Here is a 15554-nt window from a genome sequence, read left to right on the forward strand (position 1 = left end):
ATTTCTTCCTTTTTAAGGCTGAGTAATAACCCACTGTGTGTATACACTACATTTTGTTTATTCATTCATCCATCAATGACGCTTGGGTTGCATCCACTTTTTGGCTATTGTGAATGACGCTGCTACGAGCATGGGTGTGCAAATACCTCTCAAGACCCTACTTTCAACTATTTAGATATATGCAGTGATGTGGAATTACTAGATCATATTTTTAATTTTTTGAGTATTTAAATTGTACCTAGCTATATACTTGAGATCTGTGCACTTTTACAGGGCATATGTTACTAACTGATCAGTGAGAATCAAAATACAAGCACTTTAGAAAACATTTTGACAGTGTCTGATAAAATTAACTATATGCTTATCATGAGTCAGCAATTTCATTCGTGGTTATTTACCCAAGAGAAATAAAAACACATTCACACGAAGAACTGTACCAGAATGTTTATAGCAGCTCTATTCATGGTATCAAAAAGCTGGAGACAACCCGGAGGATATCCATCTGCTAGTGAGTGGATGAATGAACTGTGGTACATCCATACGCATGAATCTGCTCAGCAACAGAAAAGGAAGAAACTCCGTTTCCTGCAGTGGAGAAAAGAAAAAGAAACAAGAAAAGAACAAACTACCACTATACACAAACATCAATGAATTTCAAAAGCAAGCTGGGCACAGAGGCTCACACCTGTAATCCCAGCACTTTGCGAGGCTGAAGTGGGAGGATCACTTGACACCAGGAGTTTCAGACCCACCTGGGAAACACAGCAAAACCCCATCTCTACCCAAAAAGTAAATAAATAAACAATATGAAAGCATTATGCTAGGGGAAAGAAACCAGACACAAAAGTCTACCTACAAGTCCATTTATATGAAATTCTAGAAAAGGCAGAATTGTGGTGACAAGGCAGATAAGTAGTTGCCAGGAGCCTGGATTCAAGGAGGGCATGAAGGAACTTTTAGAGTTGGTAGAAATGTTCTGTGTCTTGATAGTGGTGGCAGTTACCTGGTTATATTTAAAACTCACCAAAATTGTATGCTTAAAATTGGTGAATTTTATTTTATTTAAATTATGCCTCAGTAAGGATTCCTCAGAGAACTAAAAGCAGATCTACCATTGGATCTAGCAATCCCACTACTAGGTATCTACCCAGAGGAAAAGAAGGCATTATATGAAAAAGATACTTGCACACGCATGTTTATAGCGGCACAATTTGCAATTGCAAAAATATGGAACCAGCCCAGATGCCCATCAATCAACGAGTGGATAAAGCAATTGTGGTGTGTATATATATATATATGTGTGTGTGTATATATATGTGTGTGTGTATGTGTAGATATATGTGTGTGTATATATGTGTGTGTGTATATATATACCATTGAATACTGCTCAGCCATTAAAAGGAATGAAATAATGGCATTCGCAGCAACCTGGATAGAATTGGAGACTATTATTCTAAGTTAAGTAACTCAGGAATGGAAAATCAAACATAGTTTGTTCTCTCATACGTGGGAGCTAAGCTATGGGGATGCAAAGGCATAAGAATGATACATTGGACTTTGGGAACTCGGGGCAAAGGTTGGGGGTTGGCGAGGGATAAAAGACTACAAATTGGGTACAGTGTACACTGCTCGGATGGTGGGTACACCAAAATCTTAGAAGTTACCACTAAAGTACTTATTCATGTAACCAAATAATACCTGTTCCCCAAAAACCTATTGAAATTTTTAAAAATACTAAAATTTAAAAAAAAAAAAATATATATATATATATATATAAAACAAGAGAAAAAAATATACCTCAATAAGGCTGCTTTTTTAAGTGTAAGAAGAGAAAGGAAACCCTCATTGGTCACTTTTGGGGGTTGCGAAGGCACCAATTCATCATTCTGGAAACTGATAATTAAAAGGAAAGAATCAAGTAATGATCTGCCTTTCCTGTACGGACTATATTTCAGGGTGCAGCTTCTCCTGTGGTTCTTTTCAGATGCTACTAAACATTCAGACTCACAAGTTGACCATGAGCCACACCGGGAATCAGAGCCTCTGGGAAGGTCATAGGGCAGGAACCACAGCTGGCCCACTAGCAGCACCAGGCACTCCCCTTCCTTGGCTATAAGGACGCAAAGGCATAAGAACGATACGTTGGACTTTGCCATGCAGCAGCCCTAGGGTCACCCCAGGAGCTGTCCTCTCCCCAGGGAGACCCAACATGGCACAGGAACAGGAACCGTGCTAGGGTAGAAGCCTAATGCCCACAGGAACCAATGTCTCTTGAAACAAGTCCACCGATAAGAGATTCCAGAGGTCCGCGAGAATCCCTGCACTCAAGGAAGCTATGCCAGATGGCGTTTTCCAAAGAGGGACACAATACTCTTGACCCATATGTTATTTCAGAAACTTGCCACATAGAGAGGTGAATCAAATTTTTACAATAAACATGACTACTGATGTAACTGGGTTTTTTTTGTTTGTTTGTTTGTTTGTTTGTTTTTGTATTTCAGCTTCTTTTTATTTAGACAAATGCTTACAATTACAGGTCACTCCAAAACTCCCAGACCATGCACGTAAGTAATGATATTTACACATCACCCATAGTGGGAGCTATTGTCTACGGATTTAAATCACCCCATGCCTGGCACAAAGTAGGTACTTGTCTATCTTTGTTCAACTAAGATGTTGTTTTCCCCATTACGTGTTTTGTGTCTAAAGTATAATTTCATATTTGTGTGATTATTTGATTAATGGCTAATCCCTCCTTTATACTAGAAATGCCTGAGGGTAACACTGTACATCTTTTTCTATTAGTATTTATATCCCCAGAACATATTATATAGCATGCCGTCTGGCAAAAAGCTGGCCCTTGTTCTGTTATGAAGATTTAACATACAGTCCTTTAAAATAGTGGAATGGTTTTAGGTACATGCTAAATACCCTAAGCGTTACTGTCATTACTGTTGTTGTTGTTTGTTGCATAAATGAATTATTCATGGGCAATCTTACACCAACCTAATGTAGCAGATAAGGCAGCTTTTACAGTCTATATTTTTAGTAGATTTTTTTTAATTATTATTAGACTTTAAGTTCTAGGGTACATGTGCATAACGTGCAGGTTTGTTACATATGTATACTTGTGCCATGTTGCTGTGCTGCACCCATCAACTCGTCAGCACCCATCAACTGGTCATTTACATCAGGTATAACTCCCAGTGCAATCCCTCCCCCCTCCCCCCTCCCCATGATAGGCCCCGGTGTGTGATGTTCCCCTTCCCGAGTCCAAGTGATCTCATTGTTCAGTTCCCACCTATGAGTGAGAACATGCGGTGTTTGGTTTTCTGTTCTTTTGATAGTTTGCTAAGAATGATGGTTTCCAGCTGCATCCATGTCCCTACAAAGGACACAAACTCATCCTTTTTTATGGCTGCATAGTATTCCATGGTGTATATGTGCCACATTTTCTTAATCCAGTCTGTCACTGATGGACATTTGGGTTGATTCCAAGTCTTTGCTATTGTGAATAGTGCCGCAATAAACATACGTGTGCATGTGTCTTTATAGCAGCATGATTTATAATCCTTTGGGTATATACCCAGTAATGGGATGGCTGGGTCATATGGTACCTCTAGTTCTAGATCCTTGAGGAATCGCCATATGATGTAACTGTTTTAATCAATGATAAATGTTAAATAATAATGAAGTGGATACAAAGAAAATACAATAAAATTCACACTATATTTCTAAATTTCAAAGATGCAAATTACAAGCAGAATATAGACTGTAATTCTATTTTTTGGAAAATTTAGAACCACAAAAATATTAGTAGTAAATTTTCTTTTTTTGAGAGCACGAGATGATCTCACTGTCACCCAGGCTAGAGCACAGTGCACCATGATAGCTCTCTGCAGCCTCAACCTCCTGACCTCAAGCAATCCTCCCACCTCAGCCTCTTGAGTAGCTGGATCTACAGGTGCACACCACCAGGCTTAGCTAACTTTTTAACTTTTTGTAGTGACAGCATCTTGCTGTGTTGTCCCGGCTGGTCTCAACTCCTGGGTTCAAGTAATCCTCCCACATCAGCCGAGCAAAGTGCTGGGATTACAGGCATAAGCCACCACACCCAGGTTATAGTGGGTATTTTGAGATGTTGGTGTTAAGGAAAGAATAAACAATAAAATAGTAAAAAGATACATTGGTAGAAGTAGGCAAATTTTCAAACTCATAATAAGCTATGCTAGTGACAGCATGGTGAGACAGCCACTTTTTTTTTTTTTTTTTTTTGAGGCGGAGTCTCGCTCTGTCGCCCAGGCTGGAGTGCTGTGGCGCGATCTCGGCTCACTGCAAGCTCCGCCTCCCGGGTTCCCGCCATTCTCCTGCCTCAGCCTCCCGAGTAGCTGGGACTACAGGCGCCGCCACCACGCCCGGCTAATTTTTTTGTATTTTTTTTAGTGGAGACGGGGTTTCATTGTGTTAGCCAGGATGGTCTCGATCTCCTGACCTCATGATCCGCCCGTCTCGGCCTCCCAAAGTGCTGGGATTACAGGCTTGAGCCACCGCGCCCGGCCAAGACAGCCACTTTTACATACGGCTGGTGGTAGCATAAACCGGGATGACTTTTCTGGAAAGCAATTTGAAATTATGTATCTAGTCTTTAAAATATCATATCCTTTGCTACGGACTGAATCGTGACCCTCTAACATTTACATGTTGAAGCCCTAACCACCAATGTGACTGTATTTGGAAACTGGGCCTATGAGGAGGTTATGAAGGTTAAATAAGGTCCTAAGGGCGAGGTCTCAATCAGACAGAGATGGTGCCCTTATGGAAGAGGAAGAGATATCAGAACCCTCTCTGTGTCATGTGAGGACACAGTGAGAAGGCAGCCGTCTGCAAGTCAGGGAGCAAGCCCTTACCAGAAACCAAATCAGCTAGAACCTTGATCTTGGACTTCCCAGCCTCCAAAACTGTGAGAAATAAATTTCTGTTGTTTAAGTCACCTAGTCTATGGTATTTTGTTATGGCAGCCCAAGCTGACTAAGACACTCTTAATTCAAATATATGAGTTCGGGCAGGCACAGTGTCTCACGCTTGTAATTCCAGCACTTTGGGAAGCTGACGTGGGTGGACCACCTGAGTTCAGGAGTTCAAGACCAGCCTGGCCAGTGTGGCAAAACGCTGTCTCCACTAAAAATACAAAAATTAGCCAGGCATGGTGGTGCATCCCTGTAATCCCAGCTACTTGGGAGAGTAAGGCAGGACAATCATTTGAACCCGGGAGGCAGAGGTTTCAGTGAGCCGAGATCAAGCTGCTGCACTGCAGCCTGGGTGACAGAGCGAGGCTCCATCTCAAAAAAAAAAAAAAAAAAAAAAAAAAAGCAAATATATGAGTTCTAGGAAATCTTCCAAAGGAAATAACCTGAGATGCAATCAATGGCTGCATATCAAGATGTTTATCACACTATTATTTGTCATAATGAAAAACTAGAAATTTTGTATCAAATATCAATATTATTCTTTATAGTGAAATAGAAAAAAATGGAAGACTATAAACAAAAATTTTAATAGTAGTTTCCTCTGGGTGGTACAAATAAGCATTTTTTTAAATTTCTCATGGGTTCTTTTTTTTTTTTTTTTCAATTTACTAGTGAATTTCTATAGCCTTTAAAATGTGTAGGGAGAAAGGATTTTTGTAAAAACAGTAGAGATAAGTCAACCACCTCCTCCCACCCCATCCCCCAGGGAACACATACCATCCATTCCCCAGCACCTGACCTATGGGCTCACAGTAGAGCATGCCAATAACAAAGGAAGAACAGCTGCACCTTGTTCATGTAGGAAACGTCTATTAGCTTATCGGAATGCATTCCTCTTACTGGTTTTGCTTCGGGGCCTCCTCTCACATTGGATAGTCAATGGGTGGTGGTGTGGTTGTCAATCAAGGGGCATTATTATCAGTCAGAACCCCAACAGGAAATCAGTGGCATGCTCAAACTAGGTAATTTGAGGAGAGTTTAATAAAAGGATAATCTATAAAGGGATGGATAGTGTTTGAAGAAAACATGAGGGCTAATGTCGTGCCCATTAGCTAATAATAGGGCAGCGCTGTTGTCACCCTGGCTGAGAGAAGGGCATGGTTATCAGAAGCTGAACGAAGGAAGAGAACTGTGAGGACAAGGTCCCCAGGCAGGAACTATGATTCTGGTTTAACAGACAAAGTCATCCCGATCTTACTTTCCTCCCTCCTCAGTCTTTTATCAGTGCTCCTTACTGGCCAGATACATCCAGAAGCTGGAAACCAGCGGAGACCTTTGACGTCATCCTCTAAGGAGACGGAGCAGAATGGAGAAAACTGGGAAGCAGACCTGAAGGCTATGTCTAGCACAGCCCCTGGGGCTCAGGAACCACAGCTCACAGCAAAGCTGAAAATTCAAAGTCTCTTCCTGGAATTCAGCTTCCAAGCTCTTGGTACAGGCATACTTCATTTTATGGTGCTTTGTAGATATTTTTTGCTTTGTATTGTTCTTTAGAGACAGGATCTCACTCTTTCTCCTGAGCTGGACTGCAATGGCACAGTCAGAGCTCACTATAACCTCAGATTCCTGAGCTCAAACGATCCTCCAGCCTCAGCCTCCCAAGGAGCTAGTTAGGTTTTGAAGGGAAGGCGAGGGACACCCACACAGAGAGGGCAGCTCAACAGCAAATGCAGGCTTTATGTCCCCCATAAAACCTACCAAAGTGGGGAACCATCCTAATGCCAGTGCCCACCACTGCTTATAGGCTGGGGGTAGTTACAGGTATGGGCGGGAAGGGTCTGAGCAGTACGGCTTGCTGACCGGCAGGATATTGAAAAGACGTTCCTGTGATGAGGTGGTTCTGGCCCTTGTTCCGGCGGGATGTCATCGCGGTGTTCCTTGGACCTTTGCCCACCAAGATATGATAGGGATGTTTCTTTAATACGGCCTCTGTCCGAGGTGGTTAGGCAGGATGTTTATTATGACCCAAACCCCTGTGAAATGTTTTGCTTCAACCAAAGTCTGTAAAATAGCAGGGAGCTTACAAAATGGTGCAATTTGGACTAACAGCTAGGACTACAAGTGCGTGCCACCATGCCCAGCTAATTTTTTCATTTTTTTGTAAAGACAGGGTCTTGCTATGTTGCCCAGGCTGGCTCAAACTCCTGGTCTCCAGCAATCCTCCCACCGCAACCTCCCAAGTGCTGGGATTACAGGTGTGCGCCGTTGCACCCAGTCCTAAACACAACTTTTATATGCACTGGGAAACCAAGAAATTCACGTGACTCACTTTATTCTGATATTTGCTTTATTGTAGTTGTCTACAACTGAGCCCAAAATTATCTCAGAGGTATGCCTATATAAATACGGGGCTTAGAGAAATGCTTCTCTAGCCAGTTTTTCCTTCACTAGAGAAAGGAGATTAAAACATTCTAAGGATAGAAAAACAGTTGGAAGACGGGCCGGGCACGGTGGCTCACGCTTGTAATCCCAGAACTTTGGGAGGCCGAGACGGGCGGATCACGAGGTCAGGAGATCGAGACCATCCTGGCTAACACGGTGAAACCCCGTCTCTACTAAAAATACAAAAAACTAGCCGGGCGAGGTGGCGGGCGCCTGTAGTCCCAGCTACCCGGGAGGCTGAGGCAGGAGAAAGGCGTGAACCCGGGAGGCGGAGCTTGCAGTGAGCTGAGATCCGGCCACTGGACTCCAGCCCGGGTGACAGAGTGAGACTCCGTCTCAAAAAAAAAAAAAAAAAAATTAAAAAAAAACCAAAAAAACCATTCTAAGGATAGAAAAAGAGTTGGAAGACGATTGAGAGTGAGACACTCAACGATTGAGAGTGAGACACTCAAGAGAATCTTGGCTCCTAACCAGTCCCCAAAGGTGATGTCCAAGATAAGAGGATGACAGAGCCCTTCACACATTACGATCTCACAAAAGAGAAGGGACTTTCACCCCGCCCCTTGTCGAGACTCCCAGGAGGCGACAGCCTTCCTTGTGCTGTTAAGGCATGGAACAGTTCTATAGATTGGCAACCAACATGCTGGGGCAACTCCACGAGGCTACCTCGGTCCCATGTAACGTGTAAGTCAAATTTCCCCACGTCTCGCAGTGCGGTGTAAAAGTCAGCCAGTGGAGAAGAGCTGGTCCTGCAGTCAAGATAAGGGAAAGCCACAACAAAGACAAGCATGGGCCATATGGTCCGAGGCCAGGAAAAGGCGGACTTCACGATGGATGCCAACGTGGAACGAGGGAAACACACATTTGCACCTCCGAAGCTGTCAGCCTAAGACAGAGCATGACTGCAGACCAGCCACACACATGCACACACACAATCACACACGCGCGCACACACACACTCCCTCTGTCTCTCTTACACACACACTCTCCCACACTCTCTCTCACACACATACTCTCTCACACACACTCTCACACACACACTCTCTCACACATACACACTCACACACACTCCCTCTCTCATACACACTCACATTCTCTCACACACTCACACACACACTCACACACTCTCCCTCTCTCTCACACACTCTCCCTCTCTCTCTCACACACTCTCCCTCTCTCTCTCACACACTCTCCCTCTCTCTCTCACACACTCTCCCTCTCTCTCTCACACTCTCCCTCTCTCTCTCTCATACACACACTCACACACACTCTCTCACACACTCTCACACACTCACACACACTCACACACATACTCTCACACACACACCCTATCACACACTCTTACACACTCTCACACACACACATTCTCACACACACACTCTCACACACACATTCTCACACACACACATACTCTCACACACATTCTCACACACACACTCTCACACACATTCTCTCACACACACACACATTCTCACACACACACATTCTCACACACACACTCTCACACACACATTCTCACACACACATACTCTCACACACATTCTCACACACATACTCTCACACACATTCTCTCACACACACACACATTCTCACACACACACATTCTCACACTCTCACACACTCATACACATTCTCTCACACACACATTCTCTCACACACACACATTCACACACACTTCCTCTCAGTCTCACACACATTCTCACACACACTCCCTCTCTACACACACTCATACACATTCTCACACTCACACACTCTCCCTCTCTCTCTCACACACACATTCTCTCACACACATTCACACACACACTCACACACATTCTCTCACACACACACATTCTCACACACACTCTCACACACACACTCCCTCTCTCCCTCACACACACACACTGTCTCTCACACACTATCCCTCTCTCACACAAACACACACACTCTCCCTCTCTCACACACACTCTCACACATCCTCTCACACACACACTCTCCCTCTCTCACACACACACATTCTCTCACACACACTCTCCCTCTCTCACACACTCACACACATTCACTCTCTCACACACACACATTCTCTCACACACATTCACACACACACACACTCATACACTCACACACACTCTCACACACATACTCTCTCACACACATTCTCTCTCACACACACACTGCCATGGCACAGAACTGAGAGCCATCAAAGGGATGCGGTCAGAAGAAGAAACAATCCTGAACTGAATTCTCATCCAAAATCACTGAGGACACCCTTATGTCACCGACGAAAAATACATTGGAGTTGTTTATACTATAAGAGAGAAGACATGTTCAAGACAGAAGTTAGGTTCTGTTATAGAGAAATTTATTTTTTTGCATACCTAAGTTCATGGCCCGTAAAAATCATACCTACTACACGTTGTCTTCAAAGTGCAATCTGATTCGCCATAGCCAAAAGGCAGAGCAACCCAAGTGCTCACCAGCGGGTAACAGACAAACAACATGAAGTCTACACACACAATGAAATATTACTCGGCTCTGAAGAGGAAGAACATTCTGACGCATGTTACAATATGGCTAAGCCTGGAAGCCATTATGCTAATGAAATAAGCCAGTCCAGTCACAAGAGGATAAATACTGTGTGGTTCTACTGACATGCAGTAGCCACAACTGTCTAATTCATAGAGACGGAAAGTACAATGAAGGTTGCTAGGTCTAGGAGGAGGGGTAAAAGGGAGTTATTATTTAACGGGTACAGAATTCCAGGTGGAAGGCCAGGCACAGTGGCTCACGCCTGTAATCCCAGCACTTTGGGAAGCCGAGGTGGATGGATCACCTGAGGTCAGGAGTTCAAGACCAGCCTGGCCAACATGGCGAAACCCCGTCTCTACTAAAAATACAAAAAATTAGCCAGGCATGGTGATGCACACCTGTAATCCCAGCTACTTGGGAGGCTGAGGCAGGAGACTCGCTTGAACCCGGGAGGCAGAGGTTGCAGTGAGCCAAGATCATGCCACTGCACTCCAGTTTGGGCAACAGAGCGAGACTCCGTCAAAAAGAAAGGAAGGAAGGAAGGAAGAAGGAAGGAAGGAAGGACGGAAGGAAGGAAGGACGGAAGGAAGGAAGAGAATTTCAGTTTGAAAAGATGAAAAAGTTCTGAAGATGGATAGCGGTGAAGGTTGTATAACAATGTGAATGTATCAATGCCACAGAATTACTCACTTAAAAATGGTTGAAATGGTAAATCTTAAGTATGTTTAATCACAGTTTTTCTTAAGATGTAGTCCATAAGCTTTTGTATAACTTCTGCAAGCTGCTCATCTTTCCAATAAATTTCTTTTTTATGGTTGAAAATTCTTGCAACTAAAGGCTGTAGCTAATCCTGAGGAGTTACCAGATGCCCAACCCGCAGGATATTCTCAGGAAGCCCATAGCAGTGTGTCAAAGACACGGATAATCTCTCAACTGTAGAATTTCTTGGACTTTCTCCATCAGTTCCCCAATCAATGGGAGTAAAGACAACTCCAAGTTATGTGGCCCAATAGAAGCCAAAAGCCGCATATCAAGCCCCACCCTGATTTCTCTCTCCAAGTCTCTCCCGGATACATGCAAGTGACTCCCTTCCCAATGCACCAAGTCAACCGCCAATCTAGACACAGAAATGTGTCCATCTTTTCTAAGGGCACAGAGTCCTTCAGCTCCTACCTAGAGTCTCCGCCATAGTCCCTTCCCATTCTTCTTCGTGCTGAGCCAGCAACCCACAATAATTGCAGGATTATAGAAGAGGGTATGGTCTTTTGTGATTGGCTTTTTTCACTTAGCACAATGTTTTCGAGGGTCATCTTTGTTGTAGCATGCATATTTCATTTTTATTATTGCCAAATAATATTTCATTGTAAGGAAACACCACATTTTGTTTATCCATTCATTCGTTGATGGACATTTAGATCGTTTCCACTCTCTGGCTATTGTGAATGATGCTGTTACCAACATTCTTGTTTTTCTATGGACGTAGGTTTTTCAGTTCTCTCAAGTATATCCTGAGTGGGATGGCGAGGACATGGGTAACTCTGTTTAACACTTTGAGGGGCCTGGTGTGGTGGCTCACACCTGTAATCCCAGAACTTTGGGAGGTCAAGGTGGGAGGATCACTTGAGGCCAGGAGTTTGAGACCAGCCTGAGCAACATAGTGAGAATTCATCTCTAATTTTTAAAAATTAGAAATTAAAAATTAACTTTTGGCCGGGCGCAGTGGCTCACGCCTGTAATCCCAGTACTTTGGGAGGCTGAGGCGGGCAGATTATGAGGTCAGGAGATCAAGACCAGCCTGGCCAACATGGTGAAACCCTGTCTCTACTAAAAATAAAAAAAAGTAGCCGGGCGTGGTGGTGGGCACCTGTAGCCCCAGCTACTCTGGAGGCTGAGGCAGGACAATGGCGTGAATCCAGGAGGCAGAGCTTGCAGCGAGCCGAGATCGCGCCACTGCACTCCAGCCTGGGCGACAGAGTGAGATTCTGTCTCAAAAAAAAAAAAAAAAAAATTTAACTTTTTAAAAGTGTTTTCCACAGCAGCACAAGATCAGTTTTGAACCCTTGACACTGTCAAGTGGTGACCAGAATTCAAGCTAAAGTACAAGCCAACAAGCATGTAAGTAGGTGATAGCAGGGAGAGGATGGGCTGGCTGAGGAAGAAAAGCAGTGCCTCCTCCTCCGACTGTCTAAGACTCAAGCTGTCAACCCCAGGAGTCACACAGAATGGGTCACAGAATGGGTCACAGGACAGCTTCAAAAGTCAGATGATGTGATGAATGTAAAAATGCTTCACAAAGCAGAAAATGGCATACGACATCGTCTAGTTTCATAGGAATATCCAACAGTGATATGTTTTTTTCAATAATATCAGCTGTTAAATCAAGTTTACCTAAAGCTGTCTCCTTTACATATTTTAAGTTCAGCCTAAAGGTTTCTCTGTACATCGTGGACTATAGCAAGTGGAGGTATAAACAGACCATAGCCTACACTTGTGCCAATCACCAAGTTTTGGCCAATCAAATGTAGCCATCCGTTTGAACCTTGGTTCAAATGAGGCAAACATCCAGTTGTAACCAACCAGGCTGTTTCTGTACTTCATTTTTGTTTTCTGTCCATCACATTCCTTTTACTTTTTTTTCTCTTTCTTTTTTTTCTTGGAGATGGAATTTCACTCTTGTTGCCCACACTGGAGTGCAATGGCACGATCTCAGCTCACTGTACCCTCTGCCCTCTGCCTCCCGGGTTCTGGTTTTTTTCTGGTTTTTTTTTTTTTTTTTTTGAGATGGTGTCTCACTCTGTTGCTCAGGCTGGAGTGCAGTGGTGTGATCTCGGCTCACTGCAACCTCCGCCTCCCGGGTTCAAGTAATTCTCTCACCTCAGCCTCCTGAGCAGCTGGGATTACAGGCACCTGCCACCACGCCCAGATAATTTTTGTATTTTTAGTAGAGACAGGGTTTCACCATGTTGGCCAGGCTGGTCATGAACTCCTGACCTCAGGCGATCCACCTGCCTCAGCCTCCCTAAGTGCTAGGATTACAGGCATGAGCCACCGCACCCAGCCACATAGTTTTTTGGGTTTTTTTGTTTGTTTTTCCGGGACAAATTCTCGCTCTGTCACCCAGGCTGGAGTGCAGTGGCGTGATCTTAGCTCACTGCAACCTCCGCCTCCCGGGTTCAAGCAATTCTCCTGCCTCAACCTCCCAAGTAGCTGGGATTACAGGCGCCTGTCACCTGATTTTTGTATTTTTAGTAGAGATGGGGTTTCACCATGTTGGCCAGGCTGGTTTTGAACTCCTGACCTCAGGTGATCCACCTGCCTTGGTCTCCCACAGTGCTGGGATTACAGTCATGAGCCACCGCACCCGGCCCACTTTTCTTTTTCTGTCCGTAGATCTTCCACCATGTGGCCAGGTGAGTCGCTGAGCATACTCTGGCTCAGGAGGCTGCCCGATTTCAAATTGTTGGTTGCTCAATTAAACTCTTTTTTTTTTTTTTTTTTGAGACTGAGTCTGGCTCTGTCGCCCAGGCTGGAGTGCAGTGGCCGGATCTCAGCTCACTGCAAGCTCCGCCTCCCGGGTTCACGCCATTCTCCTGCCTCAGCCTCCCGAGTAGCTGGGACTACAGGCGCCCGCCACTTCGCCCGGCTAGTTTTTTGTATTTTTTAGTAGAGACGGGGTTTCACCGTGTTAGCCAGGATGGTCTCGATCTCCTGACCTCGTGATCTGCCCGTCTCGGCCTCCCAAAGTGCTGGGATTACAGGCTTGAGCCACTGCGCCCGGCCTCAATTAAACTCTTTTAAATTTAATTTGGCTGAAGTTTTTATTTTATCACAGCTTTGTACAAAAGGGGCAATGGAAAACGTGCTGCTAAGGGACGGAGGCAGCCTGACTGCAGAACCCGCACGTCCACAGGGCTTGCAGAGAACTGGAGACCAACCGAACCCTCTGCGCTTCGGTGAAGGAGTTCAGCAAAGAGAAGGGACCATTCACATAAGCGATTAGCTAAACAACAGTATCAAATCAAAAGGTCATAGTAGAATTCACAGGTATCTCAGAAAGTCTTTTAAAACTCAGTAGTATATTTACGATAAATCACAATACAAAAAATCTATACACATCTTTATAATTTTTTGGCAATTTCCCAATTTTTTTTTTTTTTTTTTTTTTTTTTAAACAGGGTTCTCACTCTGTCACCCAGGCACTGCAGCCTCGACTTCCTGGGCTCAAGCAATCCTCCCACCTCAGTCCCCCTAGCAGCTGGGACTACAGCTGCGCACTACTACGCCCGGCTAATTTTTGTATTTTTAGTACAGATGGGGTTTCACCATGTTGGCCAGGCTGGTCTCAAAGTCCTGAGCTCAAGTAATCCACCTGCCTCAGCCTCCCAAAGTACTGGGATTACAGGCATAAGCCACCATGCCTAGCCAATTTCCCAATTTTCTATGATGATTTCTTATTTCTAATAAAAGTAGCACGAGTCAAAAAGGAGGAAAACATACAAAATGTATCATGAAGCAATGATACAGACATTTAGATATTCCCCGCAACTCCCACCATACCTGTGACAGAACACCAGGCGGTACCAACTATATCCCCTTCCCTCCTTCCAATGTGTATTTTTTAAAAGAAAGATTAAAGCCAAGGTTTTCCTTCTCCTTCTGGAGTCAGCTCACAAATGCTTGTGCCAACCCCACTTCCTTTTTCCTCAGTGAAAGTAGTTGGGGAAATAGTCCTCTTTCTGTTTTCGGTTTAAGGAAAGGTTACAGCTGCTTGATGATACAGGCAGCCCACAGCCCAAGAACCCGGGCACCCATTTTGCCGGTTTCATAAAACAACATAAAGTCACGTCCTTGTTCTTTGAGGGGGTGGGACAGTACATAAGACAGGCTTTCCAAGTCCCCTGGGCAGGACTCCTGTCGTTAACCCACTCATGCCCACCACCTCTGGGGTTGATCCCAGGAAGACTGATGGCCAAATTCTCCTGGGAACAGCTGAAGAAAGAAAAACCAGATCCATCCCTGCTGATCCTTTGTTCTTTGTCTTGGAGATTTGAGGGTTAACATCTAGATGCAAAGAAATAAAATCCAAACACTAACACTGACTGATGATGAGTCTTTGCTGTGGCTGGGCGTGGTGGCTCACACCTGTCCTCCCAGCACTTTGCGAGGCTGAGGCGGGTGGATCACCTGAGGTCAGGAGTTCGAGACCAGCCTAGCCAACATGGGGAAATGCCATCTCTACTATAAACACAAAAATTAGCTGGGCATGGTGGCGGGCACCTGTAATCTCAGCTACTCGGGAGGCTGAGGCAGGAGAATCGCTTGAACCCGGGAGGCGGAGGTTGCAGTGAGCTGAGATCGCACCACTGCACTCCAGCCTGGGCAACAGAACGAGGCTCCATCTCAAAAAAAAAAAAAAAAAAAAAGAGTCTTTGTTGTATGGGTGCTGGTTCTAACAGTGTATCAAAGCAGAAGGGCCCAGTCCATCAACCATGCTTCCAAAACAACCCCTTAAATGATTACAACAGTCTTGCCATCTTTCCCCAGAAAGTAAAAGCAAACATCCTGCCCTTTGTACTTCCCAACTGTGAAAAATTATCCGGCTTCACTTCCATTGTCAGGGTGAGCAAAGGGTTCATT

The 15554-nt window shown here is 44.5% G+C and overlaps 1 protein-coding gene across 1 annotated transcript in view; it reads right to left on the reverse strand.

Moving 5' to 3' along the window:
- Nucleotides 1-429: 429 nt before the first annotated feature.
- The window catches only part of LOC105492459 (translin), a 31815-nt gene continuing 16690 nt past the window's right edge, over nt 430-15554 (reverse strand). The window contains exon 6 of the mRNA XM_071072604.1: nt 430-585. Coding sequence (XP_070928705.1) covers nt 469-585 — 117 coding nt within the window. The 3' untranslated portion in view covers nt 430-468. The remainder of the gene's footprint in view (nt 586-15554) is intronic.

Source organism: Macaca nemestrina, chromosome 11 (assembly GCF_043159975.1).
Source record: "Macaca nemestrina isolate mMacNem1 chromosome 11, mMacNem.hap1, whole genome shotgun sequence".
NCBI lineage: Eukaryota > Metazoa > Chordata > Mammalia > Primates > Cercopithecidae > Macaca > Macaca nemestrina.